Source organism: Oryctolagus cuniculus, chromosome 7 (assembly GCF_051225735.1).
Source record: "Oryctolagus cuniculus isolate XC-2025 breed Fujian yellow rabbit chromosome 7, ASM5122573v1, whole genome shotgun sequence".
In the NCBI taxonomy this organism is placed as follows: Eukaryota; Metazoa; Chordata; class Mammalia; order Lagomorpha; family Leporidae; genus Oryctolagus; species Oryctolagus cuniculus.
In genome coordinates this window covers 82834408-82849750 of record NC_142873.1, presented here as the reverse complement: position 1 = coordinate 82849750, position 15343 = coordinate 82834408, and the positions used below count along the sequence as shown (strand labels likewise).

At 39.0% G+C, this 15343-nt stretch overlaps 1 protein-coding gene across 2 annotated transcripts in view; it reads left to right on the top strand.

Annotated features, from left to right (window-relative positions):
* Positions 1-15343, top strand: part of PKN2 (protein kinase N2) — a 156526-nt gene that overhangs the window by 85077 nt on the left and 56106 nt on the right. For both annotated transcript variants that reach the window (XM_051856284.3, XM_089337099.1), the window contains 3 exons: positions 6850-6967; positions 8559-8704; positions 8797-9010. In XM_051856284.3, the coding sequence (XP_051712244.1) occupies positions 6850-6967; positions 8559-8704; positions 8797-9010 (478 nt within the window). The remainder of the gene's footprint in view (positions 1-6849; positions 6968-8558; positions 8705-8796; positions 9011-15343) is intronic.

The window sequence follows — 15343 nt, the reverse complement described above, 5'->3', positions numbered from 1 at the left end:
ATACCTGGCTCCTGATCCTGCCTCTGTCTTCTGCCTAATGCAGAGGCAGTGGTGATGGCTCAAGTAATTTGGATTTCTGCCACCTATGTAGGAGATCTCAACTGAGTTTTTAACTTCTGGCCTCAGCCGCAGCCTGGGGCTTTACCATTACAAGTATTTGGGGAGTACACTAGTGAATGGGAGCTCTTTTGCTCCCTCTGTCTGAAATAAAGAAGAAAATTAAATTGAAAAGAAAAGAAAACCAAAGCTTTCCCAAAAATACTTTTTGAAAAGTGAAATTAAAAGATAAATTTATTTTGGTGAAAAAATTTTGAAATCCATGCGTACTTGAACTCTTCAAAAAATTCATGGAAAATGCATATTATGAAAAACTGCAATGGTCTTTTTTTGCACCAAAGTAAACTGATCTTTTAATTCCACTTTCCTGTGACACTTTTTTTTCCTTTAGATTTCATTTATTTATTTGAAAGAGCTACAAAGAGTGGGAGAGCAGAGAGAGAGGGAGAAGGAAAGAAAGATATATCTTCCATCTGGTTCATTCTCCAGGTGGCTGCAACTGCCGGAGCTCAGCCACGCCGAAGCCAGGAGCTTTATCCTGGTCTGCTGTGTGGGTAGAAGGAGCCTAAGTACTGTTGCTGTTCCCAAGCCATTAGCAGGGAGCTGGTTAGGAAGTGGAGCAGCCAGGACTCAAATCGGCATCTAGTAGGGTGGCCATGTCACAGGCAGTAGCATTACCCACCATGCCACAGCACCAGCCCCTTCCCATGAACTTTTTGAAGTACCTTCATCCATAGATAACAACAACTATAGGTCCAAAATGAACAGGGTTGTGAGCATCCTGCTAAAGCAAATATAAAATTTTCTCCAAAAGCTTCTTATTTTTAATTAGGACATTTATTAATTTAATAAGGGTTCAAATGAAGATCCAAAACCTGTTTGCAGCTGCTGTGGTCTCTGAGTAAGCTTGACAGTTTAGTTACTTCTATTTAAATTCAGTCTTCTCATTTCTTCATCTGTAAGTTTCTCAAAGGTTTAAAATACATCTTTGTGAGATTTGAGAAAATTTATGCAGTAAGGATTTAATTATTAATTTAATAGTCATGCTAGGCTCTGGAGAATAAGTGAAATAAAGAGAGTGTTTTATACATAGTAGACTTAGCAAATAATATTCTGTTTTTAAGTGATCCACTATCTAAAAAAGAGATGTTGTAAAAAATTACAGAATATAATAGTAGTTTATTTTTCTTTGGAAACACTTTGGAGAAGAATCACTTAACTGCCAGAGGAAATCATTTAAAATCTGAGTATGAGATCTGAAAGATGATTTGGTGTTTAAGAAGGAATTACTGGGGCCAGCGCTGTGACATAGTGGTTAAAGCCACCACTTTCAGTGCCACCAACCCATATGAGCGCGGGTTAGAGTCCTGGCTGCTCCATTTCCAATCCAGCTCTCTACTATGGCCTGGAAAAGCAGTGGAAGATGGCCCAAATACTTGGACCCCTGCACCTGCATGAGACACCTGGAAGAAACTCCTGGCTTCAGATCAGCCCAGCTCCAGCCATTGCAGCCATTTGGGGAGTGAACAAGCAGATAGATGATGACCTTTCCTCCCAGTCTTCCATGTGGGTGCAGGAGCCCAAGGACTTGGGCCATCCTCCACTGCTTTCCCAGGCCATAGCAGAGAACTGGATCAGAAGTGGAGCAGCTGGGACTTGAACCAGCACCCACATGGGATGCCAGCACTGCAGGCAGCAGCATTACCCGCTATGCCACAACGCCACCCCTTATTATTTATTTGAGAGGTAGAATTACAGACAGTGAGAGGGAGAGACAGATAGAAAGGTCTTCTGTCCACTGGCTCACTACCCAAACGGCTGGAGCTGGGCCTACCCTAAGGCAGGATCCAGGAGCTTCCTCTAGGTCTCCCATGCAGGTGCAGGGGCCAAATCACTTGGGATATCTTCTACTGCTTTCCCAGGCCATAGCAGAGAGCTGGATCGGAAGAGGAGCAGCCAGGTCTAGAACCGGAGCCCAAATGGGATGCCAGTGCCACAGGTGGAGGAATTAAAAGGATGGATACTGTGCACTACCCATTCATTGCCAGTTATTTTTCATTGGCCCAAAATTTACACATGTTCTTTTTTCTTACTTCATATCTGTTTGTACTATAATCACAATAGTTTTTTAAGGCAGACCCCAGGCCCCACCTTGGATCACCTCAGGGTCCAGAATTCTGACCTTTTTTATTTCAGTTTTTATTTATTTACTTACTTTATTTGGAAGGCAGAAAGAGAGAGGGAGAGAGAAATCTTCTATTTGCTGTTTTATCCCTCAAATGGTTACAATAGCCAGGAATGGGCCAAGAGCTAAAGACAGGAGCCTGGAAATCAATCTAGGTCTCCATGAGGGTGGCAGGGACCCAAGAACTGGAGCCATCATCTGCTACCTCCCAGGGTGCACATTAGCATGAAACTGGATCTGAAGCAGAGGATATGGGACTTTTTCCTGATCCTCTGATATGAGAAGCAGGCATCCCCAGTGACATTTAACCATGCACCAGATGCCTGCCCCAAATATTTTTATATTATCCATTTTATGACTTTAAATTATCCTTTTTATGACTAAGATAGGGACTTAGTCCCTTTTATAACTAAGATGTTTTTATTATCAATACAAGGATATAAGGAATGGGTTACGATTATTTTTTTCCCTTTACTTATGAAGTGAAATGTCTTGGCATTTTCTCTTTGGGCAGTTGTGGCTCTAACCAGCACCACTGATTTTTTGGAATAATCTCTGAGAACTATATATTCAGGTAACAAACCAAGCTAATTATTAAAATTTGAGGTTCTGGGCCCGGTGCCATGGCTCACTTGGCTAATCCTCTGCCTGCAGTGCCGGCATTCCATATGGGTGCCAGTTCTAGTCCCGGTTGCTCCTCTTCCAGTCCAGCTCTCTGCTGTGGCTCGGGAATGCAGTGGAGGATGGCCCAAGTGCTTGGGACCCTGCACCCGCATGGGAGACCAGAAGGAAGTGTCTGGCTCCTGGCTTTGGATCGGCGCGGCGCCGGCCCTAGCAGCCATTTGAGGGGTGAACCAACGGAAGGAAGACCTTTCTCTCTCTCTCACTCTCTGTAGCTCTACCTGTCAAATAAATAAATAAATAAATCTTTTAAAAAAATAAATAAAATTTGAGGTTCTTTCTAACATCTTCTTACATTGCTCCCCTTTTTGATGTTCCCAAGCCTTCTCATACTTTAACATCATTTGGAAATACCTGAGTAACCATCCAGGACACCTAAGCCCCAGTTCTCCAGTCATTTTAGTTTGTTTAAACTTTATTGGGATTTAATTGATACACAAAAATTGTACATAGTTTTGATGAGTCTGTTCATGGTTATCTACCCAAAATACCATCACCACAGTCAAGATACTTCTAGAAATTTCTTTGTGCTATCTGTGGGTATTTGGAACAGTTTGAAAGACATAATATTATATTAATTTACGTAATATTTTTTTCTTTTATATTAGAACTTAATTGAAATAAGATATTTCATCATTATTTTTATTGCTTTAGAGGATATTGCCAGTCATGTGCTGGCCAATGTATTTTTAGTTTTCAAAAGTTCCCATGTTTTAAAGGGTGGTATCCTTACTTCCACAGTTTCTGCAAGGCTTTCAAAAGATAGTAACTTGGGCTGGCGCTGTGGCTCACTTGGCTAATCCTCCACCTGCGGCACCGGCACCCCGGGTTCTAGTCCCAGTTAGGGCGCCAGTTCTGTCCCAGTTGCTCCTCTTCTTGTCCAGCTCTCTGCTGTGGCCTGGGAAGGCAGTGGAGGATGGCCCAAGTCAAAAAAAAAAAAAAGATAATAACTTGCCCAGGTTTACAATATAGTAAGATTTGGGCCAAGTCTTTCTAGGTACAAAATAGATTTGTCCCATTAAATTATGAGCTTTGAACCACTGTGTTTAACTCTGGTCTGATCTCAAAGAAATAGTTATTTCTTGAAATTGTCTAATACTCCTAATACTAGATAGATGAAGGAATTACAGAAAGAGAAAAGCATTTTCTTCTTAAGTTTAGGAGTGAATTAAGTATATTAATAAAGCATTTATTATATGCCATAAACAACCACCAAATTCAAGCTATTTTCCTTATTAGTAAAGGGTAATTAGTATATTTGTGTATATCTACTTTATGGTATAAATTAATATCTCAGGGACTTAATAAACTGTGCCTCTTGGTGTGAAACCTAAATATTTCATGTTTATAAAATATTAAAGCACAAAATCTGGTTAGAAGCTCTTTTTTAGGAGGCTGACTTTAGCAACAAGAAAGAAATCGAATGAAATTTGTAAATTTCATAAATTTGTGAGTTTTTTTATGCATTATATTTTAACTCTGAGTTTGGTAACATAACAGAATATATTTCACCTTATTCTTTTTCTCTTTAATAATAATAGCAAAGTTACCCTCCTACCATATATATGTCTATCCTCATCATTATTCAGTGTCTTATACTATGTGGATGTGTTAGGTTTATTGAAATGATCTGTCCTACTGATACTTATCTCTTAGGGTCTAATCTTGAATCTTCTGGAGCATACTCATATAGGTTGATTGTATGCTGTTTTATTTACAAATCAGGATTCATTATTTTAGTAATAAAAGTAGAGATACAATAAAGTATAAAAATTGACCTTCCTTGGTAAGAAAACACTTCTTAACTTGATGCTTAGTGTTATATATTTGTGTTACATGTGTGTGTTGGGAGTGGGGACCAGGTACTAATATAATCCTCAAATAAGAAGATGGCATTAATTTCAGATACTTTGATTTCCTATGGCTGCTGTAACAAATTGTAAAAAGGTTATTATTTTATAGTCTTTTAAGATGCATTGTGAGAAAGGGAAAAAAAGAGAACTGTAATGGCTGTAATGGCTGAGACTGAGGCAGGCTGAAGTAGAAAGCCAAGAACTTAGTCTGCCATGTGGGTGGCAGGGTTCCCATTACTCTAACCATCTCCCCTGTCTGCTAGGGTCTACATGATCAGGAAGCTCAATTCAGGAGCCAAAGCCAGGAAATGAACCCAGACAGTACAATATGGGGCATGAACATCCTAATTGGTAGTTCAGTAGCTGGACCAAGCAACTGCCCCTTTATTACAGTTTTGTAGTTTATTTTGTCTAAAATGGATTTCACTGGGCCCAGATCAGGGTGTTGGCAGGGCTGTTGGCATCTTCTTCTGGAGGCTGCAGGGAAGAATCTGTTTCCTTACTTTTTCCAACTTCTGGAGGCTGCTCCCTCCCTGAACCATTTGCTCATGGCTCTCTACCTTTGTCTTCTAAGCCAACAATAGCAGATCATTTTTCTCATGTCGCTCTGACCTCTTTTGCCTCTTCTTCACTTAAGACCCTTGTGATTACATTGGGCCTACCTGAAAAATCCAGTATAATTTCTATATTTTAAGGTTGGGTGATAATAACCTTAAGTTCATTTGCTATTTTAAAAGTTCCTTTACCAAATACATTAAAATATTAACAAGGTTCCAAGAATTCGTACTTGAATGTGAATCGTTGGATGGGTAATTATTGAGCCTACTACAGTTCTGTTTGCCATTTACATTTAGTGTTACTAAAACTAAATGGAGGTACAGAAGTAACATTATTTCACTTAATTCAAAGCTTTTCTTGAAGTCTTAAGAAGTGATAGAAGTTTATTCAATGTAGCTTCTCAGCTTTAATGAGATACTCTGGCTTTTTAACATTCAAGAGTTTCTAGGAACCTTTTCTGTTGTCACTGGTGTCAAAAAATTACCATTGGAACACAGATACATTTGTGATGAGTTATTGTAAAAGTTTGTTAACATTTGTGAATTTCCTTGAAAATTTAACTGAATTATAATGGAAGAAGGAAAGATTATCTGCATGTTTTAGTCATGGTCACTGAAATATCCATTTCATTATCATTGCTGAGAGTTATTGATCATAGTAAAGGAAAACTTTTTTGTATTTTGTGTAAAGCAATGACAAGAGGAAATTACAATTGTGAATTTGAATTTTTTTAAAACAATAAAATTCAAACAGCGTATAGTTTTAATTGACAGATGAATGAGTGAAGAAATTATGTGTGTACACACACACACACACACACACAGAGCAATATAGCCTTAAAAAAAGATGCTGCCATTTGTGACTACATGGTTGGAGCTACAGAATATTATGCTAAATGAAATAAACCGGAGAAAGAAAGAAAAACAATACTGTGTGATTTCATTTCTATGTGAAATCTAAAAAAAGTTGAATAAACAGAAAAAGAAAGCAGAGCTATGGTTATTGGGGTAAGGAGGGAATGGTAGCTCACATGTACAAATTTGTAGTGAGGTCGAATGAATAAGTCTAGCAATCTAATGTGCAGCACAGGCACTAGCTAATGAAATACATACTGATTTTGCTGAAAGAGTAGATTTTAGGTGCTATTTATCCACAAAAAATGGTAAACATAGAAGATGATGGATATCTAAAGCTTTTGTACTAATCATTTCACTGTGTGTTTATATCAAAACATCATTTGTGCACCTCAATTGTTTATCATAAAAATGTCTTTAAAAACACAAGAATAATAAGATTTACTTATTTTTCCTCAGATTATCTTAAGGAGTTTTTTCCTCATTTATTACCTAAAAAGTTTTGTGGCTCTTTTTTTCATATATCTATCCACAATATTATATCTTACAGTGTTCTTTTAACTTTTTCATGTACTGCTATATCAAATGTTTTCTTTAGAAGATATGAAAATGTTTCCTTCGGCCCTTTATTGACTTACCTTTTCAAACTTACTTTTAATAGGATCGGAAACTCCATGGTACAGCTCAGCAACTGCTACAGGACAGCAAGACAAAAATTGAAGTCATACGAATGCAGATTCTTCAGGCAGTCCAGACAAATGAAATGGCTTTTGATAATGGTGATGGATTAGAGATAAACTGTCATTCTTCTACTGTGGGCATGTGGTATTAAATGAATCTTAGGAGAGGGGCAATGGTTCAAAGTTAAAAGAGAGGAAGCATGGTATATTTATAATTGTGAGTTTTACACTCTTTACCTGGGGTAGATGTCTTCAGATATTTGTGTCATGTTTCAAGATGACATCAGGCCAGTGCCGCGGCTCAATAGGCTAATCTTCCGCCTGTGGCACCAGCACCCCGGGTTCTAGTCCGGATCTGGGCACCGGATTCTGTCCTGGTTGCCCCTCTTCCAGTCCAGCTCTCTGCTATGGCCCGGGAGTGCAGTGGATAGCCCAAGTGCTTGGGCCCTGCACCTGTATGGGAGACCAGGAGGAAGCACCTGGCTCCTGGCTTCAGATCAGTGCGATGTGCCGGCCGCAGCAGCCATTGGAGGGTGAACCAACAGCAAAAGGAAGACCTTTCTCTCTCTCTCTCTCTCTCTCTTTCTCTCACTGTCCACTCTGCCTGTCAAAAAATAAATAAATTTAAAAAATTAAAAAATTTTAAAAAAGATGACATCAATCTAGAATTTATTTCTTCACTTTAATTAGACTATGAATACTTATAATCAATGCCTAGTTTTAAAAGGCTGTGGACTATTTAAGAATTTGGCTCTGTTTTCTTTTTAGTTTTGTTTTAAATTCCAGAGGGAATCCATACTGCTAATTGCTGAAAGTAGGACTAGAAACTACAGCCATCCTTAGTTATCTTCAGAATTCATGAAAAGATAGCAGAGCTGGCGCCGCAGCTCACTAAGCTAATCCTCTGCCTTGCGGCGCCGGCACACCGGGTTCTAGTCCCAGTCGGGGCAACGGATTCTGTCCCCGTTGCCCCTCTGCCAGGCCAGCTCTCTGCTGTGGCCCGGGAGTGCAGTGGAGGATGGCCCAAGTGCTTGGGCCCTGCACCCCATGGGAGACCAGGAGAAGCACCTGGCTCCTGCTTTCAGATCAGCGCGGTGCGCTGGCCATAGCTGCGGCGGCCATTGGAGGGTGAACCAACGGCAAAGGAAGACCTTTCTCTCTGTCTCTCTCTCACTGTCCACTCTGCCTGCCAAAAAGAAACCAAAAAAAACAATGTATGTCTTGTTTGCATATGACCTAAACATATCTTCCTGCATACTTTACATCATCTCTATAATTATAATTCTTAATACAGTGTAGATGCTATGAAAATAGTTGTTAAACTATATTGTTTAGGAAGTAGTGACGAGGAAAAATGTTTGTACATGTTTAGTACAGACTTAGTTTTTTTTTCTAAACATTTTCATTATGTGGCTGATTGAATCCATAAATGTGGAATCCACAGATATAGAGAGCATTTCAGTGTAATGTTACAGTATATCCCTGTCTTCACTTCTGACATCTTTGTTTTCACATTTGTAATTTAGATGTATAATGGCTAAAATGGAAGACTCTGAATTTCAGTTATATCTACTGTTAACTCAGTGTTTATTGATTTGTAGATTATTACTTTAATTCATTTGTTTTTCATGTTTTTTAATCACTATTATTAGGAAGTCAAATAAATGGTTTAATTTTTTTTTTCTTCTAGCAAAACCTGTGATAAGTCCTCTTGAACTTCGGATGGAAGAATTAAGGCATCATTTTAGGATAGAGTTTGCAGTGGCAGAAGGTGCAAAGAATGTAATGAAATTACTTGGCTCAGGAAAAGTAACTGACAGAAAAGCACTTTCAGAAGTAAATTAATATAAAAATTTTAAGTTTTTAAATACATTATTCAAATAATGTGATTATTTAAATGACAGCAATTGTCTTTTCTCCTCTGCAAGGCTCAAGCAAGATTTAATGAGTCAAGTCAGAAGTTGGACCTTTTGAAGTATTCATTAGAACAAAGATTAAATGAACTTCCCAAGAATCATCCCAAAAGCAGTATTATTATTGAGGAGCTTTCACTTGTTGCATCACCAACACTAAGTCCACGTCAAAGTATGATATCTACACAAAACCAGTATAGTACACTGTCCAAACCAGCAGCATTAACAGGTATGTAGCACCTGGCTCCTTTTTTCTTGTGCAATTTTGTCTACATGTGGTCCTTATTTAGTATTAGGAATAAAAAAAGTGTGCACAGATTTTTTTATAAATTGTAGTAAGATATATATAACAAAGTTTATCTTAACCACTTTAACAATGTATAATTCAGATGCACTTAGTGTATGTACTATGTTATACAACAAACACAACTATCAGTTCTGGAACATTTTCATCACCCCAAAGGAAACCAATAGTCACCAAGCAGTTGCTCCCCACCCCCTTTCCCTCACCCCCTGGCAACCAATAATGGATCTTTTGCTTGTATATTGTTCCAGTATAGATATTTCATATGTTATATGAATGGAATTATTTAATTTATGGCCTTTTGTATATGGCTTGTTTCACTTAGCTACTGTTTATAAAGCTTTTTTCGTGTTGTAGTATATATCAATATATCATTATTTTTTATGGCTGAATAACCAATTTTTGGGGTATGTACCACATTTGGTTATCCATCATGACCTATTGATTCTTTCTACCTTTTGTCTATTGTGAATAGTGCTACTATGAACATTTGTATGTAGGTTCTTACTTTATTTGGAAGGGGGTATATACCTAGGAGTTACTTGCTAGTTCATATGATAGCTCTCTATTTTTTGAAGATTTATCAGACCTCCATAGCAGCTATGTCATGTTAACATTCCTAACAACAATGTATGAGGGTTCTAGTTTTTCTACAGACACACCAACATTTATGTCAAACCCCCACCTTTTTAAATTATGTTTTCCTAGTAGGTTCACAATCGAAAGTGAGGCAGTGAAATCTCAAGCTATTTCTGAGGAACTCTTAATATTTATCCCTTCAGTTACGTAAATTTTTGTTTCATATATTTTTGGGCTCTTTTGTTAGGTAATCTATGGTTGTTACATCTTCTTGGTAGATTGACTTTCATATCTTCATTTAATGTTGTTCTTTGTTTCCTATAACAGTTTTTTATTTAAAGTCTATTTTGTCTGATATTCATATAGCCACTCTTGTCCTCTTCTGGTTATATTTATAATGAATATCATTTTCTGTTTTTCATTTTCAATCTGTAAGTGTCTTGGGACCTAAATGAGCCTCTTAAAGAGATCATGTTTTTAAATCCATTCTGCCAGTCTCTACCTTTTAATTGAATAGCTTCATCCACTTATAATTAACATAATTAACTGATAAAATATAATTCTGATGCCAACTACTGGAAGTAAGCTTAAAGTTCATAGGTTTATAGCATGATCTTCCGTAAGACTGCCCTCACCTCAAACACAAAGATGTTTTGAGGTAAAGCTCTAGTTTCCCAGGCCACTAGCACTTCTGAGGAACTGTCTCCAAATTCCAGGATTCCTCCTTCTACCTCAGTCTCACTAATTTGCTGGAACAACTAGCAGAGCTCAGGAAAGCACTATACTTGTGATTGCAGTTTTATTATGGTTACAAATTAGGACCAGCCAAAAGAAAGAAATATAGATGAGATCTGGGAGGGTCCTAAATATGAATTTTTTCTGTCCTTAGGATACTAAGTCACCCTCCCAACACATTAATCAATATCTGTCGCCAGCCATGAAGTTCCCTTGAGCTTTAAGTATCAATGGTTTTCATTGGGGCTTTGTTATATACACATGATAGAGTGAATCATTGGCTGGCCATGTTGTTGAATTCAGTTTTCAGTCTCAGCCCCTCCCTGGGTGCTTAGGGCGTCAGGCTGATATGTAGCTCAAAGTCCCAAGGCCCTAATGAATTGATTAGCCTCTCTGGTATAGCAAACCCCCACTCTGAAATTGTCTAGGATCCTGCCATGAATAAACGTATTAGCATAAACTGGGTGTGGCCTGAAGAATGCATCATTAATAACAAAGATACACCTGTCACTGAGGGAAATTCCAAGGGGTTAGATGCCCCCTCCTAGAAATCAGCTTCAAAAACCAGCCAGATTCTTTATTATACAATAGATGGGCTTACTTTTGCCGTTTTACTACTTGTTTTCTACAATCAGTCTTTTTTTCATGAATTCTTCTAATACTTTGCTCTATGGTGTTCTAAATTTTCTAGTGTATTTTTTATTCCCTCCTTATTTTCTTTTATGTATGAATGTGATATTAATTACTAGACTGTTTTAAAAGAGCAAATTTAGATTTACAGCAAAGTTGAGTGGAAAGTAGAGTCCTCAAAAACTGCCTTTTTCCGTATATACACAGCCTCACCTACTGTCAACATCCTACACCAGAGTGATAACAGTTTTTATAATTAATGAACCTACACTGACAAATCATTACCACCCAAAGTCCATACTTCACATGAGGCTTACCTTTGGAGTTCTACACTGTGTAGGTTTTCACAAATATAAAATGATATGTATCCACCATTGCTGTATCATACAGAATAGTTTTATTACCCTAAAAATATTTGTTCTTCCTATTCATCCTTCCCTTTCCTTAATCTCCCAACCCCTGGAACCACCAGTGTTTTCACTATTTCTGTAGTTTTGTCTTTTCCAGAATGTCATATAGTTGGAATCATACAACGTGTAGCCTTTTCAAAGGTTTTTTTCACTTAGTAATATGAATTTAAGTTCCTGCTATTTCTTCTCAGGGCTTGCTAGCTCATTTCCTTTTAGCATTGAATAATATTCCATTATCTGGATGTGCCACAGTTTATGTATACATTCACAGACTAAAGGACATCTTAGTTGTTTCCAAGTTTTGGCAGTCATGAATAAGGCTGATTTAAACATCCATTCCAGTTTAAATTATTTCCTTAGTTGTTACCGTCATGGTTACTTACTAACATCCTAAATTTATGACAATACAATTTGAATTGATGATAGCTTATTTTCAGTAGTGTACAAAATGGGTATTTTCAGCTGTGCCTCCTCTCTTTGTATTGTTGGTGTCATAAATTATGTGTCATAAATTAATATTCCCATTAAAGTAAATTATAAATATATCCTTATGTACTTGTCTTTTAAGTTACATTGGAATCAAAAAGAAGTGCTCCAAACCAAAAAGTTTGCTAATATTGGCTTTTTAAAAACTTATATATTCTTTTTTTCTTTAAAGTTACTATCTGCTATTTGTTTTTTAACAGGCAGAGTGGACAGTGAGAGAGAGAGACAGAGAGAAAGGTCTTCCTTTGCCGTTGGTTCACCCTCCAATGGCCGCCGCCGCTGGCGCGCTGCGGCCGGCGCACCGCCAGGTGCTTATCCTGGTCTTCCATGGGGTGCAGGGCCCAAGCACCTGGGCCATCCTCCACTGCACTCCCGGGCCACGGCAGAGAGCTGGCCTGGAAGAGGGGCAACCGGGACAGAATCCGGCGCCCTGACCGGGACTAGAACCCGGTGTGCCGGTGCCGCAAGGCGGAGGATTAGCCTAGTGAGCCATGGCGCTGGCTCTGCTATCTTTTCATTTCAGTCTGAATGGTTTCCTTTAGTATGTATTCTGAGCAGGTATCTTGGTGATGCATTCCCTTAACTTCTATTTATCTGGGAATCTATTTTTTCCTTAATTTTTGAGTGATTTTTTTTCTTTCCATACTTGAAGTCTTCATAGCATTTCTTCTCAGCCTTTCTGCTTTCAGATGAGAATTCATCTTATTGATAATCTTATTGATGATCCTTTGTAAGTGTAAGTGATGAGTTCTTTCTTTTTTTTTTGGACAGGCAGAGTTAGACAGTGAGAGAGACAGAGAGAAAGGTCTTCCTTTTCCATTGGTTCACCCCCCAAATGGCTGCTACAGCCGGCGCACTGGGCCAATCCGAAGCCAGGAGCCAGATACTTCCTCCTGGTCTCCCATATGCGTGCAGGGCCCAAAGACTTGGGCCATCCTCCACTGCCCTCCCAAGCCACAGCAGAGAGCTGGACTAGAAAAGGAGCAACCGGGACAGAATTCAGCGCCCCGACTGGGACTAGAACCCAGGGTGCCAGCCGAGTTATTTCTTTCAATGCTTTCAAGATTCTCTGTCTTTGGCTTTTTACAGGTTGATTATAATCCATCTTAGGGTAGATCTCATTGGGCTTATTTTATTTAGATTTCTTGAACTTTTTAATGTATAGGGTTTTATCTTAAAGCAATGTTTGGGAAATTTTTAGCCATCATTTCCTCAGATATTCCTTTTACCTTTTCTCTTTTCTCCTCTCTCTTCTGAGACTTCCATTGTGCATATATTTGTGTGATATATTGTATCTTGCCTTTTTCTTCAGGTCTGTTCACTTTTCTTCATTCTTAATTTGCATTCTGTTCCTAATACTGGATAATTTCAATAGACCTACCTTCAAGTTCACTGATTTTTTTTTCCCTGTTGATACTCATCTATTGTTGAACCCCTCTAGTGAACATAGGCATTTAAGTTACTGTACTTTTCAGCTCTAGGATTTCTGTTTGTTCTTTTAAAAAAAAAAATTTATTTATTTGAGAGGCAGAGTTAGACAAAGAAGACGGAGAGACAGAGAAAGAGAGGTATTCACTCCCCAAATGGCCACAACGGCCAGAGCCGGACCGATCTGAAGCCAGGAGCTAGGACCTTCTTCCAGGTCTCCCATGTGAGTGTAGGGGTCCAAGCACCTTCACGGAGGTGGATCAGAAGTGGAACAGCTGGGACTAGAACCTGTGCCCAAATGGGATGCCAGTGCCGCAGGCAGGGGCTTAACCCTCTGTGCCACAGCACTGGCCTCCTCTTTCTCTTTTTCATAATTTCTATTTCCTTTTTAGTATTACCTATTTATTGAGACACCATTCTTGTTTTTCTAAGATCTCTGTTCTTTTACATCTTTGAGTGTACTTAAGACAGTTGATATAAAATCTTTATCTAGTAGGTCTACTGTATTGGTTTCCTCAGAGACCATTTTCATTTTGTTTTTCCTGTGAACCTTTCATATTTTCTTGTTTCTGTGCTTCCTCTATCATTCAGCTACTACTTCCCTTCTTTAAAATACTTAACCCCATAAACCAAACAAATACTCCTTTTCTCTAGGATATCTTATTGCTGCTATATATTGAGTAACATTTATTTAGTCACTTTTTTTTGTTAAGATTTTATGCATTTGAAAGGGAGAGTTACAGAGTGAAAGAGATACATAGAGAGAGATCTTCATTTTGCTGGTTTACTCCCCAGTTGGCCGCAACAGCCAGGGCTGAGCTAGTCAAAAGCCAGGATCCAGGAGTTTCATCCGGGGTTCCCATGTGTGTGCAGGATCCCAAGCACTTGGGACATCTGCTGCTGCCTCACCTAGGCCATTAGCAGGGAGCTGGATGATATGTATAGCTGCTGGGATTCAAACTGGCACCCCACCACCACTGGGATGCTGGTGGTGCAGGTGTTGGCTTAACCTGTTACACACAATGCTGGCCCCCATTTAGTCACTTTTATGATATATTTTGTAAAGACTGCTTTGTCATCTGTGATCCCCAAAGTGGGGAGGGGGAGAAGTGCCAGGTCTTTGTGTGGGTATGTTGTTCAGACTTTCAACAGTCACCCAAACAGTTTATATCCCTGCCTTTACTAGTGCAGAGCTTAAAAGTCAGCCAGAGGTGACAGTGTCATGCCTTCTGGGTCTCTGCTGAGAATGCCTCCTGCTTGCATTTAATCTTTTAGTTTCTCAGTAATAGAAAGAAGCATTACAAAGCCCTATTCCCTAGAGCATTTCACCTGTTAGCTTTTCCTTTAGGGCCTTTGGTTTGTCTTTCATTTGCCACAGCTGATACCCTTTGCCCTAGACAGCATTAGCCATTTCATTTCATTCGCTTTTAAATTTTTTGGCCAGGGCTAGTATAGTGGCATAGCAGGCTATGCTGCCACATGTGTTGCCAGCATCCGGTATCAGAGGCCTGGCTTCTCTGCTTCCAAGCCAGCTCCCTGCTAATATGCCTGGGAAGGCAGCAGATGATGGCCAAAGTGCTTATACTCCTGCCATCCATATGGTAGGCAAGAATGGAGTTCGCAGATCCTGGCTTCAGCTTCGCTCCGTTCTGGCCATTATAGCAATTTGGAGAGTAAACCAGCAGTTGAAAGAAGTCTCTCTCTCTCTCTCTCTCTTTCTCTCTCTCTTTCTCTCTCTCTTTCTGTCTCTCTCTGCCTTTTAAATAAATCCTTAAATGTTTTGACAAATGCCCTCCACTTAGCTGTTTCTCTACACTTGGAGATTCTATAGTCTGATGAAATAAATCAAACCCTTTTTTGCAAACTTTTAGGGAATCTTGAGACGTGTCAAAGCAAGTAAACATAGTTCTTTGAGAATGAGGTGAGGTCTTCTCTGCTCGCTCTGGCACCAGGACCCTGTACTAGCAATGCAGTCTGCAGACTGCCACAG